We start from the raw sequence: 21,609 nt of genomic DNA on the forward strand, positions 1-21,609 counted from the left end.
GGGCCAGGCCCGTACCTGCTGCTCTGAGGAGACCCACAGGGAGAACGGCCGCAGAAAGTCAGACCACAAGTCTGCCTAGCACCCCTGCATAAATGTAGGAATACGGTGCTACTTCTGCAGAGAGCACTCCCCGCTTCCAGCGGCCTGAGCCCTTTGCTAATTGCGCTCTAATTGTGCAGCGCTCCCGCACGACCAGCTCGCACCTCCCCGCACCGCCCTGAGGAGAACTGGCGGGAACAAGGGCCGCGCGCTCCGCTTCTCCCCTCGCTCCCTCCGCGCGCTCCTTCCCGCCACAACGCGAGGGGACGCCACGCCCAGGCGGGAAAACTGACCCCTCCCGGCTGCCGTCCGGCACCGCCTCCCTCCAGCCGCTTCCCAGGGCCAGGCCCCGCCCTTCCCACCCGTATGGCCCCGCCCCTCCAGTCGTCACGTCGCGACCCGGATGCTGTTGCCGCGAGCACTTCCGGTGGCGGCGGGTGGCCGCGGAGGCGAAGGGTCTGGTGCTGTCCCGCTCCGACCCGCGGCCCGGGCCCGGCCTGGCAGCCGGCCCAGCATGCCGGGGCGGCCCGCTCCGCCTAGCCCGTCCGCCCGCTCTTCTCTATGCGGCTGGCCCGTAGCTCCACCGCTGCCTCCTCCGCGCCGCTGCGCCCCGGCTGGGACGTGACCGCAGCTCGCTGCCTGTCCGACCGCTCGTCTCCGGTGCTGCCCAGTGAGTGGCCGAGGCGCCTGGGCCTTTCCTGGACGGGGGGGCGGGGGGAAGGTTCACTGGGGCCGAAGGGGACCCCGCCGCTTCGTCTCGGGCGCTGTGGAGGAGAGAGGACCTCGGTTTAACGGGCTTCGGCTTGCCCGGGATTAGCGACTGCGTGGGGCCGAGGTGCGGGTCGTGCGTGGGCTGCACCTGAGCGCAGGTAGAGTTGCTCCTTATCTCCTGAGGCTTCTCGTGGCTTCTCTGCCTCCCAGCGCTGCAGAGGCTGGAGCTGTCATCCGTGTTAAGTGAGAAGCCCTGGAGATCTTCTGGTGGGTAAGAGGATTATGAGGCTTCCATGCTTCTTCAGTCTCTGGCCTGGCTTTTCGTGAGCGTGGTGGTGATATCTGGTAGCTGGACACATGCTTGCTGGGTGTAAGGCTCGTTCTAGATTGCCAAACTTATCCAAGAAGTTCCTGGGGAATTGTAGTTTTCAAGTGCAGATGCAGTGTGTCTGTGCTGAACTGATGATATTGAGGTCATGGTAGTAAAGGTGTTTTCTTCTAAAAATAGATAAATAGCCAACATGTAGTTATCTTGGTTAATTAAAGTCAAACTTACATGCAAATGATACTTTTGCTTTACAAAGGTGATTAAGAGCGGTTTTTGTTGGGAGAAATGTTGTATAACTTGGCAAGTGCATAACATAAAATATGTATTTTTAGCAATGGAGGCTCCATATGATGGCACTGAAGTAACTGTGGTAATGGAGGAAATAGAGGGCACTTACACTTACGCATCGCCAGTGCCATCTAAGAAGAAAAAGAAATATAAAAGTACTGGCGATCATGGAGAAAAAGCCAAAAAGCCTAGGTAAGTTCTTTCTGTCTCCATTTAGCACCTGTGTAGGAGCAATTTTCCTTATTTCTGATAAGAGTGAACTTGGAACACTTCATAGTGTAAACCTTCATATATAAAAAAGTAGCTCGACACTTTGGGCCTGCTCTGACATCCTTGCCTTTATGGATGCTACTGTTGCTCAATCTAAAGTGTGTGTCCCCTGGAATAATTTGCCTTGGGCTCTTTCTCCTTACTGCATAGATTTTCCTCAGAATCTTAGTTTTCATTTGGTTAAAAAAAATCCATTTACAAGTAGAATTGAATGTAACATGTTTGTAATTTGACCTTGAGACAAAAGTAAACCTTGTGGATTCCTTTTTCCAAAGGGATTTATGTAGAGTGACGTTAACGTTTCAGTCTCTGGTTGTATTTCAGATCTGCTTACCTCCTCTACTATTATGATATTTACTTGAAAGTACAGCAAGAGCTTCCCCACCTCCCTCAATCTGAAATCAACAAAAAGATCAGTGAGAGCTGGAGGTTGCTCAGTGTGGCTGAAAAAAGCTATTACTTGGAGAAAGCCAAGCTAGAGAAAGAGGGATTGGACCCGGTAAGTCATCTTTCCGGCAGTTCTTTACTGTCTGAAGAGAGAGGCACTTAAGTGATTCTCCCACACAAAGTGCTGCGTAAGCAGTTAACTGCAGATTCCAGTTTGTATTTCTGCTTGGGCCAGCCTATAAAGGAGCAGTGCGTGAAGCCACTGCGTCTTCCTTTTGCCTTCTCTTCAGTCAAGCGATAATGTTTTGAAATTTGAGATGGATACGTCTAGTACCCGCTGATAGGGATGGTAGTTATTTTTGTGTCTTGTCATGAGGGTGATTGATGGTAAAGTGGATGATAAAACCAGGGCTGAGAGGGATGCTGCAAGCTCTGTCATGTGAAGAAATTCCCAGCAAACTACTTCAGGAAACCATTTGAAATTTAGGCATTAAAATAGCAGAACTGAATCTCTTCCTTTTCTCATATTCATTTATCCCCTACTCTGTTTTTGCCAACAGAACTCCAAGGTGTCCGCTCGATCTGCAGTAGTTCCAGACATTCCAGGTTTCCGTAAGATTCTTCCTCGCTCAGATTATATAATTATTCCCAAAACCACTCTTCAAGAGGACAGGAATAGGCAGTCACTGGAACTGTGTGTGACACAGGGTCAGGCAGCGTCTGAAGGGTTAACGGCTTCCACTAATGTCACAAATGTCTCCCGTGATGCTGTGCAAAACATCCTTTCCGTGGACTCGAGCCACGTTGGCATTTCGGAGCAGTGCATTGCCATCGAAGGACTAGCAGAAGAGGCTGCTTCCTTTGGTCAGCAGGACGCTGTGGAAGAAGTGGTTGCATCGGAGGTTCTCTCTCACTATGTTGGGCCTGTGACAGAGAAAGTGGCTGGAGATATCCTCTTGGATGAGGCTTCTTTGGAAGTAGAAGGGCAGCCGTATCAGACAGCTCGGGTAGTTATTGAAGAGACTCTCGTTAGCAGCTCCACAGACATCTCCACTGGCAGCATCGCTGTGGCCCGTCCTCAGGTTTCTGATGGTGTGTCTGTGGTGACCGTGGTGACCGGGAGGGTAAGTTATTCTAGTGACACGCAGACTCCTGTCAGCATCTTGCCTGAAACATCCAGTGCTGTTTAACACATTTTACATAAGATCCTTGGTGGCTGCAGGAGATCCTGTACTGCCCAGCATGCTTACACTCAGTGGTGAGGGAAGCAGCGACTTTTGTAACTCAGTGATTACAGTGTCTCTGCTTGCAGATTGACTTTGATATCACTAGTATCTTAACATGACTGCTTGAGGTTTTTTAAATTATTTTTTGTAACAATACTTGGGGTAGGTTTCACAGTTGGACTACAAGCTTTTTGGGAGAATAAATGTTATATCTGTGCTCCTGATAGCTGTTTCCTTGGTTTCAGAGAGGTAGAAGGGAGTCCTTTTAAAATGAGGTGTTAGAGATCAGTTATAGAAAGCTTTATTCTGTGAAGAATTGGATCTGCTCTTTTCAATTTCAGACTGTGAAGGGTTTGCTAATTTCCAGAGTAGAGCTGGTAAGGCCATTGCTTTTGAAATGATTGCTCTTCTTTCCTGCTTTCTGGTCTCGTCAGTCCTCAAAACATACATTCAATGGTAGCGTTCATGAGAGGGTGGGACCCAGGTCACCATGTCTCGTTTTCTGCATGTATTTTCCCTTTGGCTTCATTTTAGGATACTGAAGAGAGTAGCTCCTCCACACCCGCTACACAGTTTATTATGTTACCTTTGCCAGCTCATTCTGTTGTGGAGAATCCAGCATCAATTAAATTGGTAAGAAATTCAGTCTTGTATGGTATTTTAAGGTATGGGTATATTAGTGTAGGTTTGTCTTAATGATGTTAGAGTAAGAAGGGTTTGATCATGGTCCAGTTCTTAAAGATAATCCAATTTGGAGTCATCATGTCAGTTGATATATTTCTTGTCCCTGTTTTTATGCCTTGTGTATGCTAATGGGGGTCTCTGACTACCTAGAATGTCTTATACGGTTCTGTTTCTGCTGCCTTCTTCCTCGAGGAGTTCAAACAGATGAAGTAGATAATGCTATCACAACGCCTCTGGCCAACAGCAGTTTCTGCATTGCCCTTTTCAGGGTCTGCTTGACCATCTATGTCCTCTACTTGGATGCGTATTTGTCTTCATAAAATGCCAGTTTCCATCCCTTTAAGGGCAGGACTGCTCTTGTGTCAGGAACACATGAGCTCCCCAGTCTTGTGGGTGGCTGTTGCTTTGGCCAGATTTTGAGAACCCATGTAGAAAGTTGTGTGGCCTGTTGCAGCAGGAAGAATAGTATTTCTCTAATCTAACCACTCCAGCTACCTGTGTTTCTGTAGTCATTGTAGGACTTCACAGTACAGTCAGCGCTGCAGCTCCTTGTGTTGTATAAGCTCGCATCAAATTCTGTTTTCCAGGTCCTCTGTGCTTCCAGCTGGTGGAACACTGCAGATATTTGTGGTGGTGCATAGTGTGATATTCTTCCCAGTGTCTCAGGGAGAATGGAAATACCTCAGTTTTTTGTTCCCGAGGAGAGGCGCCTAGCTTAAATTGTCGCATTTCCTTGATAGCAGCACTTGCACTTCTAGAAAAAGCATACTTAGTTAGGGACTTACAGCACAGCAACTCCCTCGGGAGTGTCGAGTATGGAATATTGAGAAGTGTGGTGCTGACAAAAACTCAATGTGTTGATGCAGTTGCCGTGGCAAAGATGACAGGTTCTGCTTTAGTTGTCTTTATAAATAGTGCCTGGTGGTGCTGCTGGTGTTACAGTAGTTTACAGCAAGTTACAGTAAAGCACCAGGGAGTACTTGACCACTGCATACAACAACAAATTACTGCTGAAAACTGCCTCTGTATCATGAGCACTTGTCTTCAAGTCTTGTTGCCCCATTGTCATATCTTGCCTCTCTGTGGACTGCTGTTTGAATCATTTTATACCATCTTATTATGACTTCTACTTAAGAGAACTGTTACATCACTGTAAATGCAAGGTTAGCTTCTCCAGCAGGTTATATGTATTGTTAATCTCTGCTCTGCAATTTGACCTAAATTCTGGTAATACTGAAGGCTCTTGCATAGACTGAGCATTTAGTCTCGGGGTAGTTATGGTGCTGACTCACTCTGATCCAGCTGTGTGGTGGTTGATCAGTAAAAGGAATGATAGTGGAGGGCTCGTGATTAGCTGAATAACATTTGCAAAGTGCTTATGATGAGCACAGCTTTTTGTTTTTCAGCTCTGTAGAGAAATTATTGACAACTCTCATTTCAGACAACCACCTATACTCGCAGGGGACATGGAAATTGCACCAATCCTGGCTGTTCCTTCACTTACGTCACCAGGCATAAGCCACCAAAATGCCCAACATGTGGGAACTTCCTGGGAGGGAAATGGATCCCGAAGGTAAATTTGCCTTTCCTTCCCTGATTTTCAGACAAAAAGTGATTGTTTTGTGAATGCCTGTGATATTTCTAGACCCGTAGATCTAGCAGAGGAGGTCATATATGCCAGAATTGATCCCTGCACTTGTGTTCCAATGCTTGTGCTGGAACAAATCAACATTGCAGAGGACACTCGGCCAAGGTGAGACAGACCCGAAATCACCACACCTTGGGTAAAGATGCTGCTTGTAATGGTGTCAGAATAGATGGGGCTGCATTTGGTAACGCTCTCATTGCAAGGACACACGTTCTTCTGGCCCTCTGCCTGCATTATAGGCAGGGATTATAAGCTGCATTATAAACTCAGGGATTTGGTTGAAACATTTGTTTTGTGGTTATTTATCTGCATTTGAAGTTCTACAAATTGAGGATTTCTGTGGTCTTTCAACATCTTTTTTGACAGAAAGGAGGAACAATTCTCAACTATAGTAGGTATATGATCTTTTGGCAGCTAACTAATAAAGTTGATGTAGCGGAAGCTGAAGTGCTGTTGGGTATTTTTGACTCATGGCCGTGTGTCTGATCATTCAGGATGTTCTGACCTTTGGCTGGAAGGAAATTCACAGGTGTTGGTGGAGTTGTGAAGTTTGAGTGGAAAAGTCTTTCTCTACATGATACCTACTCTACTTACGTAATTGGCGTCTCTGCTAGCTGTATATAGCAAAAAATGCTTGCTCATTAAACCTTGGCAATGTCATGGTAATTAGTAGCTCTGAACAGATGTGCATTCATTAAATTTCTGTCTGAAACAAGGCTCCTCAGGCACACGTTAAAGGATGTTCTCAGTGTGAAAATTTGCATTGACATTCAGTGGCTTTATGTGTTGTTCTGAACCTCCTTTGTTTTGTGTCTAGATCCATTGAGCATTTAGGGGCAAGAAGTTTTTTAGGCAGCTTACAGACTGTAGTGTCTGAGCCGATGGCTGGGCTTCCTACGTGGTAGGATACAAATAGCCACGATGGCTTCTTAGCTTTTGTTCTGTAAACCTGCTGAAGTAGCTGGATGGCTAACTGCAGTAATGTGTTTCTGCCTGAATATGACATGCCTGCTCCTGTTAAATCCTACATTGATCAGAACTGAAAGGTTTTAGAGGGAGTTTTCTTTCTGGCTTTCAGTTTTATTTTCCTCTTCTGGGAACTTGTTTGCATAAATAGTTTCACTTGTTTTTATGGTGTAATGCCTTGGGAAAAACATGTGCCAGCAGTTTTTTTAACCAGTAATAACGTCAATAGAACTGAAACTAAATATATACATACCTTCTTGTTCCTTAGAAGGAAAAGGCACTAGGTTGGAAGATGCCTGTTTTTTAAAAAACTAGGTGATCCTTCTGAGTATGAACTCTGTAGAGAGCTTAGAATTAATGTGTTTATCATGCCAGAAACTCTTGATTTCGTTTCTGATATCTTTTTGCATATTTCTGATTCAGTGTTCCATCGTACCTTTGTTGACTGCAATACACGGCTTCTGTAGCCTTAGTCTTGATGGTAACGTTTTTAAGTTGAAAAAGCTTCCTGAGTAATTCTCTGTTTCCTGACTCGCTCAAATGCATACTTCTCTGAATGCACTTATCCAAAAGATAAAAGTTTGCTATCCCTTTGGTTCCTCGATAGTGTGGAAGAACAGACAGCGTCAGAGAGCTGAAGCTGTGAAAGGGGAGCGTGGGAGTTGGGTCCTTGTTACAGAGGGTGGTGGGTGAGTTTGTGAGGTTGATGCTAATGGTGGTATTTGAGGGAGTTGAAGAAAGACTGATTCTTCAAAGTAAACAGTGTCTAAAAATAATACATGAAGGGCCAGGAGGCTAGATAAAATGTTAACAGGGACTTTGCTGTCATAGGAGATGATGTCTTTCTGCTCCCGTACAGTTCACTGCTTAAATGCTAAGGATTTGGCAGTTCTGATCCAGCATTAAATAGGCCATGGCAAACCTGGCATATGTGAAGGGAACTCCCTTGTCTGTGAAAGCCTAAAGCTCTGAAATGTGACTATCTCTTTGTTTCCAGGAAAAGCAACCAAAAAGCAAATCTGAGCCAAATTCAGGCACCTCTCTTAAAACTCCGGCTGCTAAGAGAGGTCAACAGTCGGTATTCGCAGAACCGGCAGCTGTTAGTGAGAGTACCTCCAAGTCTGCCTTGGAAAGCTCTGAAGCTGTCAGCCAGCTGCTGAATGCTGTGCCTGTTGGAGGGCAAATGCAGGAGACGGAGTGGGAGGAAGTGATCATCTCTGAGGCTCACCTTCTTGCAAACAACGTGCTTGCTGAGGACAGGGGGAGTGCTGTCGGAGTGATGCTGGGTCAAGAGAGCCAACGGCAAGGAGACTCTTCTTTGAAGCAGGCAGAAAAAGATTGCGTAGGGCTGGGGATGCCACCGTCTTCTGAGGTGCCGAGTCCAAATGCCTCTGCAAAAAAGCCAGTGGGGTGAGTCAGTTTTCCATATGTTATGGGAGTGTATGATGCCTGTTGTGTGCTGATGGGACTAATCCAAGAAATTGAAGGCTCTTGGCAGTGCTTCCTGTAAGACCTCTTCTGTTTACTGTCTGTTTTCTGCCAGTTCAGGATTGTCCTTTGAGATTGTTTTGTCCATCAGAGCTAGTGTTTTTTTTTTAAAGTGACAATTAAATTATAGTCACAGGACAGCTGTATCCTTCGCACGATTTCTCCTTTCTACCGCTATAGCTATGATGTTTTTGCTAACAAAGCACAGTTCAGGGAAGGAAAGAAAACTGAGGCTGAGGGGGGATTTTTTTTTCCAATTGTAGCTCTTCTCTTTCAGAATTGATACTCCAGCTGCTACACACAAAGGACAAGAAGTAAAGAGTAAACCAAGACCTAAGCCCTCCTTGCTGGCTGCAGCAAGACCCATGCGAGCCATTCTGCCTGCACCTGCCAGTGCGGGGCGAGAAGCCAGCACCGAGCAGCCTAGCAACAGACAGACCTTTGCGAATACCGGTAAGAGCAGTATTCTCTGGTATGCTTTGGGAGTGGTTGTCTTTCCTCACCACATTGAAGTGGTCTCTGTCAAATAATAAGATGTTTCTGAAGGGAAACACCTGCTTGGGTCATTTCAAGTTCAGAGGAAAAATCTCACATGACTATGGTGGCATTTAGCAAAGATGTCAGAATAAAACAGGACCTATTTTCTCCTAAGTAACCTGCTGCATCCTTTTCCTCCTTCAAGACAAGCATTCCCCTGTGAGAACATCAGGCTTGAAGCCCAGTACACTGAAACAACTGGGTCAGTCAATTCTGCAGCTGCCAAGTGCCGAGGAGCAAAAGGTACCTATGAGTTGTTCTTCAAATGCGTATTGTTTTCCTTTGGATTCTTTTTTTCATCAGTGAGGGATATGACCTGAGTGGTGAGAAATAGAACATATAAATGTAGCAGCCTTATGATGATGAGATCTGGGACTAACACTTTTTATGAGGTGGCTTGGAGGCAGCACGGATGCTAGATGGCTGAGTGTAGGAACTGAGCTGATAGATGCTGTTGGACGATCCTTCTGTTGGCTGCTTTGAGAACCCCCCAGCTACTTCCCGAAGGTGTTTTGAGGATCTGCTAGTGCTCTGATAATCTGACATGCAGTACTGATGTGGTGGTTTAACGTTGGCTGGATGCCAGGTGTCTACCAAGCCACTCTATCACTCCCCTCCTCAGCAGGGCAGGGAGGGGAGAACGTTAAGATGGAAAAAATTATCCCAAACTCATGGGTCAAGATAAAGGCAGTTTAATGTAGCAAAAGCAAAAGGCTGTGCGCGGAACCAAAGCAAAAAGCAAAAGATTATTCTCTACTTCCCATCAGCAGGCGATGTCCAGCCACTTCCTGGGAGGCAGGGCTTCAGTATGTGTACTGGTTACTCTGGAAGACAAACGTTGTAAAAAAAACCCAACCAAACAAAAAAAACCCCAAATGCCCCCACCCCATTCCTCCCCCTATCTCTCAGTTTCTTATTGCTGAGCAGATGTCGTATGGTATGGAATATCCCTTTGGTCAATTTGGGTCAGCTGTCCTGCCTGTGTCCCCTCCCAAGATCTTGCCCACCCCCAGCCTGCTGCTGACGGGGGGAAGAAATGTTGGAGAGACAGCCTTGATGTGTGCTGGCACTGCTCAGTAGTGGCCAAAACACTGGTGTATTATCAACACCTTGCTAGCTACCAATACATAGCACAGCACTATGAGGGCTGCTATGGGGAGAATTAACTCCATCTCAGCCAGACCCAATACAACTGAGTACAGAGTCTTTCACCTGTGAAATACGATTCAGTATGCCAAGATGCTGGAATGCTTCTGTTTGAATTGTAGTCCCTTAGTATGCAAAACAGTGTGTTGTAGTCCTTTGATATTAAATGAACATTAATTGATTACTTGGGGGTAAAAAATGCTAATAGGTATTGCTTACAGGATGTATGTATTCAGTATTAGGTGTCTCATGGGTGTTGTTTTTTCTGCTTTCTATCTCCAGCTCCAGAGTGCTTTGACCAGCAGGGCATCTCAGGTTAAAGTAGTGGAAGTCAAACCAGACATATTCCCATCCTACAAGTACAGCTGCACCGTAACTTTGGTGAGAATTTTTCAGATGGTCTGACTTATGCCATGCGGAGTGTCATCTCTGGGATGAGACTGTTCTGTGACTTTCGTTTTACTGACTTGCAGAAATGTGTCTCATATTTAATGTGAGACAATCTATTTTTGTATGTCACCTGTTGACCTAATCCAGAGTGACTGTACTCTATTGCAGTCGTGTTTGGGACCTTGTTAAGAACTGGATTTTTCTTCATGCCCTAGCATAATCTCCATCCCCTCCTTGAGTTCGGTAGGGAGGATCAGTGGTTTCTGAATGAGTTTAATGTGTGAGTGTTTGTGGTTTCTGGAACTGACCCCAAAATATGAGTGCCAGTTAAAATATTCCGTGCAAAGTGACAGGGCCTGCTATTTGACCTTTAAACGAGGTGTTAAAAAGCGGTGAAAAAGCATATGATGTTCAAGCAGACTTTTTTAGAATCTTGTAGGCATCTAAAAGTCAAGGTCAGCAAACATCTTTTTTTGTGCCATTCAGGATTTGGGATTGGCAACATCACGTGGCAGAGGGAAATGCAAGAACCCCTCTTGTAGTTACGTGTATACAAACAGGCACAAGCCACGAATCTGTCCAAGCTGCGGATACAATCTTGCTAAAGACAGAGCTGAAAAAACAGCAAAATCCCTGGTAAGGTTCGGAATAGTTTGTATTACCAAACAGCTATTGTGGGGTGGGCAGGGAAGCACCTTAATTTGCAAGTTCCGGTAGGAATGTGGGTTTTTTTTTTTTTCATTATGGTGAGCTCTTCTAACAGAATAATATCCTATTGAAAATACTTGCAATGATGTTTGTACTGTCCAACTCCTGTGATAGTCATGCTTCAGGCTCAGAATGAGACTTGAGTGCATTCAGTTCCACCACTGGATGTCTCTGTAACTTAAAAATGCTTATGATGTGTTGGTATGTGCTGGGGAAATCACCCCTGAAGGTACATTTGTTGTGTCAGCTTTGTTGAACTTCAGACTTCATCAAGAAACTCCCAAATATGCTCTGCTTTGTGACCAATTTGTGGCTAATGTCAATCAGTTAGTACATCTTCTACTAGAGCTTCCTATTTTTAGAGGTTTGTAGTGCAACTTCACTTCCAGCCTGAATTTATTTCTAGATATAGTATTTTTTCTGTTGTAGAAAGATGTTTTTCAGTTGTCTGCTGCTCTACATGGATGTAAATAAAATGAATTCTCTTGTTTGTTTGTTTGCTTTTTGCATTTGAAGTTTCAAAGGCTAGCTTTTCTCATACAGAATTATTTCGTTTTTAAAAACAAATAAAAAAAAAGCTGTCCTGTTCTTAGCTGAAGTGTCCACTCAGCATATAGGCAGATTACATTTTAGTCTGTGTGGTAATATGACTCTTCCATTTGCCTTTTTTATTTTGAAGAACATAACTTTGGGTAGTGTTTTTTAAAACAAACAAACGAACTGAAGTGGCCTGTGTGGAACTCACACATAAGCAGCTGTGTAAGGAACAGCAGTACGCTTAGCTCAGCTTGCATTTTGAGAGGCATGCGGCTTGCCTCTTCCTCATTTAGTTTTTTCTCTTATTTTCTGGTTCTAGATGTGTTTAACATTCCTGTCACACAGTTCATTGTTGTCTCTGGGCTTTGGGCTGATCATTTATCTCATTGCTAGACTAGACAGAAAACCAGGTTGAAATGTTGGCAGAAGAGTTTAAGTGATTAAACAGATTAGCCTGTTTGTGTTCTTGCTCTCCTGAGCCACCTAAAGTTTGATTCTCCTGTGCTTGTGCATTTATCTTGATAGCATACATGTGGTGGGGTGTCTAAGGACTATAGTTGATCAATTGTAATTGATTAGTGTATTCTGTACATCGCAGCCCCTAGTTCTCCTTTAGCACTTGTCCTGTCTAACTTCTGGAGAGGTGTGCAGGCTGCTGTGGCTGTCTGAGCATGTTATACAGGAGAATGTGCTTGATAACCCGTGGAGAAAGACAGTGATGGTTGCCAGGATTATTGAAGTGTTTATACACCTGTTGATGGTTGTTCTCACCCTCTTGATCCTCCATCTCTGCACTAATGCTCCAGTTTAGTGGCAAATCTGTGATGGTCTTAGAGGTATTATAGGATCTTCTGAAAGGCTGGGCTGTAATAAAGTATTTTTGGTGAAGTAACTTAGGCTTGAAGCTACTGTCTGCAGTAGAAGTGAAGTCTACTGGGTACAAAGGTTACTGTGTTTCTGCTACCTTTTAAGACTTCTTTGGGCTTCTTAATATTTCATCCCTGTGCTTGCTTAGTTGAGTATACGAGTGTTTGACTTGCTTTCTAGGAGGTCAGTCCAGGTCAGTCTGACGTGCTGAACACCAGTGAGCCCCTAACCCCATCCCAGAAAGAGATCCAGCGTCAATCCACCCTGCAGTTGCTGCGCAAGGTAATGCAGATCCCAGAGAATGAATCGGAACTGGCCGAGGTCTTCACGCTCATCCATGAACTCAACAGCTCGCGGCTCATCCTGTCCAACGTGAGTGAGGAGACAGTCACCATAGAGCAGACCTCCTGGTCAAACTACTATGAGTCTCCATCTGCGCAGTGCCTCCTCTGTAACAGCCCATTGTTCAAAGGGGGACAGAAGTAAGATTCTGTTTTAGACTTGTGACTCTTTCAACCTTGTGCTGATATTCTGTGTTACAAGTGTGCCTGAAATAATATTTGCTTTAGCCCCTGGTACTGAAGCTGGTGTAAGTGACACTGAGTAAGCTACATGTGTGTGGAAAGGGTTTAGCTGGTTAGCGATAAGCTGTTTCTGTGTCTCCTGTGCGGTGTAGTTTATCATAGTTACCATTTCTGTACAGCAGGTGATCTTGATCAAAGAGTGACTGCTAAGTCTCTATGTAATTTTTTTTCTTGAAATGGAATCTTTTCATTAGTCATTCCTTCTTTGTTTTCCAGTCTGATGTTTTGAGGCTGACAGAGGCAAAATTGTGGGATTATAGATGTGCATTATGTGATTTCCCTTTTCTCTCCCTGATTTAAGTATTTCCTGTGTGGAGCTTTTTGCTTATGATGTTTTTGTTCTTTTCATGGCTTAGTGTGGGCTTGAGTGAATCCTTTTTTGGAACAAATATCCAAATTGAAACCTGAAGGAGTTTCAGAAATTACCAGAGTATAGGCTAGATTACCTTAACTAGATTTGTACAGAAGCCAGTAGGATATCTCCTCACTGAGTCTGCCAGACATCCTTCTGTTGCCGAAAGCCTCAGTTGAAACGTTTCCTACAGCAAAATATTGGGTACTTTACTGTTGTGTTTCTTTCTTCAACCGAAAAGATTTTCTTGATACCAGTTAAGGATGTTTGCTTTGGTCAGGCTAGTACTAATTCAGGTCTTTCCAGCAGAGATACTTTTTATAATCAGTAATTTTTGCAGAACAGTGCTATCTTCCATCCTGTCCCTCACCTTGTGACATTGTGCATTGCAAGTCCTTGCTTCAATGCTGGGCTGCTTTGCAGTGCTCTGAAGGCAATGCTTCGAGTGTGGGCCTCTTGCATGCGCCTGCGTAGGCTCTAAAGAAACCCCCGCCAGCAGGAGTGAGCTAGCTTTGACTTTGATTCCTGTTTTTTCAGGTGGACAGCTGTATTTCTGCCACTAGGGCACAACTGGCGTTTTCCTGTCTGAACTTCCCCCTTGGCAGCTATGCTGGAGAGGAGCTGGCTTTTCTGAATTGGTGTGTGCAGGGACAGGCTGTCACGTAGAATGTGTTACTAGTCACTGTTTGTGGCCTGCAGCAATATGGCTGACACTTCTCCCAGGGCAGCTGGGGACGTAGATTTTCTCCACCTCTCAAATACTACGTGCCCAATGTATGGACCTGGAGAGATGCTGTAGTGCTGTTAAAAGAATGTGAGCAGTGACCTGACTCTGCCAGGGGAATCCATTTTAAAATACAACTTTTTCTTTTTCTGGTGTGAAATGATGTGAACTGGCTTAGATTGACATACTAGTGAACTGATCTCAACTAGAACATTTTAAGTTACTGCAGGACTGGACTGAAAAACCTGTTGACTTGACTCGCTAAGTCATCTGTTATTGTCTGTTCCAGTTCCCTTGCTGGTCCTCAGGAGTGCTGGCTGCTGACAGCTAATAGATTACAGGTGGTGACAGCTCAGGTCAAAGTGTGCTTGAACCTGCAGTGTCTGGCCCTCCATAGCTTCACTGATATTTACACAGGTAGGAAAAATGTAAACATACCAACTTACAGCATGACTGCCATCTAAACCTTTCAGAAGCTTTTGGGATTGTATCATCTTTGCACAGAAAAGCCTGTTCCCTGCCCCGATGTATTAAACCTGACTTATATTTTACTTGCGCTATTCTTCTGCTTCTTTTGCAAGTAAATTTATATTTGTGAGAAAAACATGTACGAATGCTTTGATGAGGAAGATTGTGCCTTGCTCCGCTGGTGTGGGTCTCGTCTGTGTAAGTGGTAAATGTTTGCTTCTGCATGGCAACCCCTGAGATGATAGTCAAAGACATCTCTGCACAGTGCTGTTTCTGGCAGTCACTGTGGGCCTCCTGCAAGGCAGTGTGGAGCTGTGGAGATGGATTGGCTGCTGGTCCTTGTAGCTTTTTAAATTTAAAGCCAAGTCTGTGAAAGGAGCTAATCTTGCTAATGGCAGAAGGAGCAGTCCCGGAAGCACTATCCACCTATTTCCGTTATCCTCTGAACTGTACTCATATGAGTGTTTTGTGTATCAGTAAGGAATATATTTCTTTGTGAGGAAGATCTGGAATCCTACAGACAGTAACTGTCTTGTTTTAACTGCAGGCCTTTTCAATGTGGGTAACAAGTTGCTAGTGAGCTTGGATCTTCTGTTTGCAATCCGAAACCACATTAAACTTGGAGAGGATCCCAGAGTGGCTGTTGGCAATATTCTTGACTCTGTTCAGGAGCAAACTGGTGGGTATTCCTTCTTGTTTTTTACCATAGCACTTACACGAAACTGACCTGCTGATGATTGTTATGTTATAAAAAGGCAAACCTCACCTCTTCTGGTGTGGTATGTTTCTGTTAAATCACTTCCTAAACCCAACAGTACCTCTGTGACCAGTTCTTTGCAACAATTCTGGGGAGGACAGGTTTGTTTTTATTCTGCATAGGAGAGTTCTTCTACCTCTTTGCTGACTTTAGGAAGTGAAAGCTGTAACAATAGTATGTTCTGTTCTTTTTTTTTTTTTTTTTTTTTTTTCCCTCCAGAAAAAAGCCTGAGCCCCGATGAGCAGGTTCAGCTCCAGGAATTGCTGTGCAATGGCTACTGGGCCTTTGAATGCCTAACAGTCCGGGATTACAATGATATGATCTGTGGAATCTGTGGCATAACCCCCAAGGTGGAAATAGCCCAGAGGAATGTGGAAAATGTCCTGGCACTGAAAAATATAGAGGTAGGCTTTTCACAAACTTCATATCCTGTTTGTGTTCAAAGCAGATCATAATGACTTTTGCTGACTCTGGTGTTCATAATGCATGGTAATTACACGAGACCTTTGTGAGCAGTTTTATGCTGATGCCTGGCAAGAGGATGTGGCTGGAGTGGTGATGCCTGCACTTCCTCTTAGAGGTGTTGATGTATGGTTTGAGGAAAACAAGATCTTCTGTCCCTGGACCACAGCTGTTGTCCAGCAGCCTCTGGCATTAGGGACCTTGGATGAAAGTTGTGAACTTGGCCTTCTTCCTTTGACATGAAGGCATTCTTTTTTTCTTTTTTTTTTTTTTCTTTTTTTCTTTTTTTTTTTTCCCCAACAGCAGTTTCCTTCAGGTGCTATCTTTTCTAATGGAGAAAAAAGCCCTACTAGTAGTATGCAGCATGTCTGGCTTTTATGTCAAATAAATGGTTTTGATTCTCATCTGATGGAAAGTGATTGTGGGGAACTCCAGGAGCCTGAAATTGTCTTGTTATATTTGGGCTGAGCACTTTTCTGGGTAGTCCTCATCCTTGGAGTGAGGCTGACACGCAACTACCAAACGAACAATGGTTATTTATATTTGACCAGTGTGTTTCTTGCTCTTTCTAGTTTACTTGGCCAGAATTCTTGTCATCAAGTGAAGTGAATGTAGAAGACTTCTGGTCCACGATGGAGACAGAGGTGATTGAGCAGGTGGCTTTTCCTTCTAGCATCCCCATCACAAAGTTTGATGCCTCTATTGTTGCTCCTTTCTTCCCTCCACTGATGAGAGGAGCGATGGTGATCAATACGGAGAAGGACAAGAACCTGGATGCACAGCCAGTGCCAGGTAACTGCTGAGGTTGTGGTTATTAAGGGAGTGCTTTATGTGGCAGTGACTTCAGTCTTTTGGTGATGTTTAGAGTTGAGGATTGATGATTGCATGACTCTTTAAACATTATGTCTGCTAAGAGAAGGCAAGAGTGCTGGGGTGAGTTCAGCTGTTCTCAGGATACTTAGCAGTTTAAGATTTGCCCTGCCTGGTGAAGCTTGAATGCACTGGTGTGCTCTGATACGTTTGAGACATGGGGGACATGAAAACACTGCACCCCAAATGAGATGTGGCCTCATTGCAGAGGGATGCATGCACAGCCTGAATGCCAGTCAGTATTTGTTTCATGTTAAACTGATACTTGAACTGTGAAAGCTGCAGGCAGGGCTTGGTATCTCAATATCACCATGTCAATAAAGGATGAATAAGTTTTTAGAGAACTTGAAAAAAGACTAGGAGATGGATGTGTTAGTCCTGATCCGTGTTGTCAACATTCAGTATATCCAGGGCATGGACTGCATGTAACAAGAAACCTTGAGGTGAATAAGCTCAGATGTATGAGAGCTAAATTTAGTTAGTACCCAGTTCCCTTAACAGTTTAGATATTAGGTATATGAAAGAAAACTGGCTTTGCAAGCTTAACAAGTATATGAGTTGGCTTTGCAGACAGGGCTGCAGCTGTTTTAGATGGTTGAGCTGCAGAAGGGCTACATGGGCTTTTGTGGAAGTGGAGCTCCAGAGAAAGCAGCAGGGAGAAGACGTGAAGGATAAGCCTGGAGCTGCTCAGTCCGGAGGCTGCACTCACATTTCTCTGTGCTTTTCTGTCACTTGTTTATCCTCACATCAGTCCAACCAGTCATTTACAAGTTACAAATGACAGGATAGACAAGTGCGCGTGGAGTCTGCAGCTGTGCTGGACTCAGTCTGTGACCTCACTAGCGACGGGTTTGAGAGAAGTGTGGGCTGTGAACAGCTTTGGAAATAAATAGGACTAGGCACGGCTTTCTCTTGCTGGCAGCTGGTCTTGCAGCCTCTGCTTCTGTAGTCTTCAGAAGAAATTATTTTGGTGACTTTCCCTCCTGAGAATGAGTGCTGAGACTTGTTTCCTGCCTTTGCAGGTAATGGGAGTGCCTTGGTGAGGCTCCTTCAGGAAGAAAACTTCAGGCTTGAGCTGATAAGCTCTTACAGTGAGGAAGAGCTGCAGAGCTTTCTGACACAGTGTGGCATCCCCTGGGAGGCTTCAGATACGAAGGTAATGGCTTGTTTGCCCACATACGAGTCTGCAGGAGCAGAGCTGTTCTTCACTGTCTTTTCCTCATTCACACTTGCCATGCTAGATAATTAACTTCTCATTGCACTGCACTAAGGGCAGGGGTGGGTTAGAAGTGAGTGCCTGCAGATTATAGGATAACTTACACATGGTGAAATAAATTGAACCCTTGTGGGCTAGAAGAAAGGAGGGCTGTAATTACCTTGTCACAGGCTCAGCATCGATTAATTGCTTGTCATCCTCATGGTGCTGAGTGTGGGATTAGGAAGTTATTGGATGAAGTGCAAATTAGGATTTGGGAGACCGTGCCTGCAGCCTTCTCCCTCTCTGGAGGAACCTATTAATTTTAGCTGCATACAGACTTTCTCTGGGGCCTATCTTTTCTAGGACCAGCTCTGCTACTCTCTCCTGGCCCTCTATGAGTTTGTACAAAATGGGACAAGCATCACACAACCCTCTGCTCATCACACAGGAGGGAAAATCTACAAAGTGTGTCCACATCAGGTAAGGAAGGCTGGAGTCAGCAATGTTTTTTTTTCTTGTTTTACTATTCACTATTATCTGGCTTACCAGTGTGGAACCCCCTCATTAAATAAAAGCAATGGAGTGGGCATCTCTGAGCCTTGGCAATGAAACACACTGCCTCAGGGGCTTGGAGTATGAGCAGTCCTGCAGGAGATTTCAAGATTGACTAGTGATCTGAAGCCCGGTTTTGATGATGCTGCTGAGGTGGAGTTGAAAATCACCTCTTCCTGAAGAGGATAAAGTGAATGTGCATGAGGAGGAAGCAGAATATCTGTAGAGAAAGTAACTGTCTGGTTATTCGATTGTCTGGAATACCTGAAAGGAAGATTAATTCTTTTTTTTTAAGACTGTAATTTTTCCCATAAGTTTTCGGTTTTATTGTGCTGTTTGGTGATAATTCTTTTCTTTCCAGGTTGTGTGTGGCTCAAAGTACATAGTAAGAAGAGAAAATGCCCGGGATCACGTGGACTTGTTGGTTTCCTCACGTCACTGGCCTCCAGTGTATGTTGTTGATACAGCCTCCTCAGTGGCACTGTGTGCAGACATATGCTGTCCTGGCTTGACTTCCCAGATGTGGGGGAAAAACCAGGGCTGCTTCTCTGACCCCATGGATCCTCCAACGGTTAGTTATGTACACCTTTGCGCTGTGCCATGCCAGTCCAATATGGAAAAGTTTCAAGTGAGATTTAAGTTTAAAAAAAAAAAAAAAAATTAAAAAGTACATGTAACCTGCATTGTGCCTCAAGATAATTTGACCTGATAAGTATCTCCTGACTCACAGCTTTGCCAGTGCATAGCTTCTAAGCATAGCGGAAAGCGTTAAGAGTTGCTTGGGGCATTGTGTTAGGTTCATGCTCCTTAATAAGAATAGCTGTGCTGGAAGCACATTGTAACAGTTCAAATCATGAACTTTGGAGCACGTAGCTTATTTTGACACAGCAACTTCTCTCAAACTACTGCTGTTACTTGAGAAATGGGAGAAGAGGAGGGTTGCTAGTGCCTTGGGGTTGTCTCCGAGGGTACATGAGCGAGGAGGGAGTGTACAGAACCACCTTTGTGGCATTTTGGGGAAGCCTGAATCAGTTAGCCCTCCCTCTGTCCTGGGTCATTGTGCTGGTTGGAGTTCAGCAGAATGGTTTTGCCTTGTTCTTAGTTGTGGGGAAGTTGCTTCTTGTTCTACCTGGTGCGTCTCTCTCTCTTTTTTCTCTCTCTCTCCCAGTATGTGTCCTGTCCTGAACTGCTAGACCAGCACTACAGCGTAGACATGACTGTGACTGAGCACTCTGTTCAGCACCCAATCACCAAGTCGTCAGCACGCCGAATTGTTCACACGGGTTCGGAGCAGAACAACCACCGAGATCCAACGGCTCGGCATCACTGCATCTCTCTGTGCCGAGAGCTGGAGCCTTACAGTGCCATCATCGCTGCTATCAAGGACAGCAAAACTAGCAACATCCGCCAAAGGCCCATCACCTTTGAGAACGCCACGCACTATTACCTCTACAACCGCCTCATGGACTTCCTCACCAGCAGGGAAATTGTGAATCGGCAGATCCAGGAGATCGTACAGAGCTGCCAGCCTGGGGAGGTGGTAATTCGCGATGCTCTCTACCGGCTTGGAGTGGCCCAGATTAAAACAGAAACAGAAGAGGATGAAGAGGGGAAGCAGGAGGATGATAGAGGTTGCTGAGTAACAAAACAGCTTGTTGGCTTCTCTCTCTGGTCATGTGGATGGGTGGGCTGGTCCAGCTTCTGCAAGGTTTGGGCAGCTATCTGGCTTGAGAGTTTATTTTTGCAGATTGGAGGTGTGATGCCGATGGCTTTGACTGCTGTTAATGACCAAAGAGCTGTGTGCTTCCAGAGTGTCACGATAGCTGCTGCGAGCATGGGTCTGTCACCCCCCTTGCTGAAGGCCACAGCTGCCTCCTGAGGTGTGCGATGGACCCACTGTTCAGTGGTGTGAAATGTTGTCCTCCCTGCAGCTGGCGAGTGGAGAAGGGAGAGACGTTTCTGGTAGTGAGGAGTATGCATGGTCAAGTGCACAGGTTTTTTAATTCTGAATCTTGCTTGTTGACTTCCTTGTGCATATTGGTGGCAGGGCTGGGGGGTGTGGGAGCAGGCATGAAAGGCAGACAGCTCGGAAGAATTCCCGCAAAACATTCTGAGCGAATTAGTTTAGGACACTGACTCCTGCTTGGAAATCTTGCAGAGCTCTCCTATGCGTTGGCTGTGAGCAGTCTTTAGTTGAGGAAGAGCCATGCAGCTTTAACGTGCTGCACCTGGGGAGCCTCCCTGGGGGCTGTGCTCCTGGGTCCAGGATTGTGGGTGCTTTGGCTGCAGGAAGTTTCTAGAATTGTTTGTCCCTTCACATGAGCACTACTAATTTAGAAGCTGAAACATACAGTGAGTGAGAAGTGTTCTGTACGTAAAGGTAAGATTTGACCGGGTGAGCCCCAGGGAATGTTGCAGGGCTGTGTAAGTGCTGTGCAAGGTGGTGGCTTTGGAAAGGAGGACACTCAAAATTTCTGTGCTGTCTTCCTGGACACTGTTTAGAACACAATCACAAAGGCTGTCTGTGGGATCAAGGAGAGACAACGAATGCAGTGCTACCAGAGCGAGCAGCGTTTAGTATTCCTCCCTTGGAGGAGGTGCTGGGAAGCTGCATCCATGTGTGCCATCTGAGCACTCTGTCAGGTGTTGTGTTTGCCCTGCCCATGTCCGCAGAGCGCTGTCTGGGTTAGAGAAGTCTTCTACTGCTTGGGGTGCTTTATCAGCTCCTTGAGAGGGGTCGGGCTGAGACCTCTGTCCCTACAGCATGTCTGACGACCACCCTGGGCTGTGGCTGTAAAGCTATGGCATGTTGTCTGCTGCCAGCTCCCTTTTGCTACTGCTGGTGGTGAAGGTGGATGGATGATGTTTGCTGTTTGCAGAGGAGAGGAGGGGCATGCTGGACTGCTAAATTGCCATCCGGGGAGGTTATTTTGTCTGAGTGAGCAGTGGGGAAGATTTGGAGGCTTGCGGTGTGGTTGAAATCTCCCTTCTGTGAAGGGGAACCTATTGAGTACCGTACTGTTAAAGTAAATGTATCGAGTCTGAGCAAATGCAGTAATTACGGCTTGGGGTTTTTCTGTTAAGAACATTAACTTATTATAAGAGACATTAGTGACTTTTTTCAGTCAGTGATAAAGTTTAATAAATTATCTCCAATTTTTGGGGTGAAACTGGCCAAGTGACTTTTTTTTTTTTTGTGTGTGCAAGACAGAGAGGACTGCAGTCGGAAAGCGCACAAACCTCATGGGGATGTACATCATGATTCCAGCCTGCACTGCCATGGTGCTGGGGGAAAGCCTGGTAGTGTTTGTTAGAGGAACAGCTCAAGAATTTGCTTGGGCCACCTCACCAGAGTGTTAAATCAAATTATCCTGCTAAATATAGCTAAGGTATAGTTCTTATAAGTGGCAAGAAAGTAACTT

General features: G+C 45.2%; 1 protein-coding gene across 2 annotated transcripts; it reads left to right on the forward strand.

Annotated features, from left to right (window-relative positions):
- Positions 1–460: 460 nt before the first annotated feature.
- HMGXB3 (HMG-box containing 3) lies at positions 461–21,361 on the forward strand. 2 transcript variants are annotated; one of them, XM_054841922.1, is made up of 21 exons: positions 461–709; positions 1,411–1,558; positions 1,961–2,135; positions 2,584–3,147; positions 3,591–3,626; positions 3,784–3,882; positions 5,375–5,506; positions 7,545–7,957; positions 8,313–8,488; positions 8,718–8,815; positions 10,001–10,099; positions 10,595–10,744; positions 12,401–12,702; positions 14,170–14,297; positions 14,896–15,027; positions 15,325–15,509; positions 16,140–16,359; positions 17,460–17,593; positions 17,999–18,115; positions 18,549–18,758; positions 19,356–21,361. In XM_054841922.1, the coding sequence occupies exons 1-21, from the start codon at positions 601–603 to the stop codon at positions 19,824–19,826; spliced, it is 4,098 nt and encodes a 1,365-aa protein (XP_054697897.1). In that variant the 5' UTR covers positions 461–600; the 3' UTR covers positions 19,827–21,361. The 2 variants fall into 2 exon arrangements, with proteins under 2 accessions (XP_054697897.1, XP_054697898.1); XM_054841923.1 differs by lacking the exon at positions 3,591–3,626.
- Positions 21,362–21,609: the final 248 nt, after the last annotated feature.

Source organism: Grus americana, chromosome 14 (genome assembly GCF_028858705.1).
Source record: "Grus americana isolate bGruAme1 chromosome 14, bGruAme1.mat, whole genome shotgun sequence".
In the NCBI taxonomy this organism is placed as follows: Eukaryota; Metazoa; Chordata; class Aves; order Gruiformes; family Gruidae; genus Grus; species Grus americana.

Coding starts and splice junctions, on each gene's coding strand:
- HMGXB3 (XM_054841922.1), top strand. CDS start 601: ATGCGGCTGGCCCGTAGCTCCACCGCTGCCTCCTCCGCGCCGCTGCGC. Junction 710..1,410: donor CTCGTCTCCGGTGCTGCCCA/GTGAGTGGCCGA, acceptor ATGTATTTTTAG/CAATGGAGGCTCCATATGAT. Junction 12,703..14,169: donor TTGTTCAAAGGGGGACAGAA/GTAAGATTCTGT, acceptor TGTCTGTTCCAG/TTCCCTTGCTGGTCCTCAGG.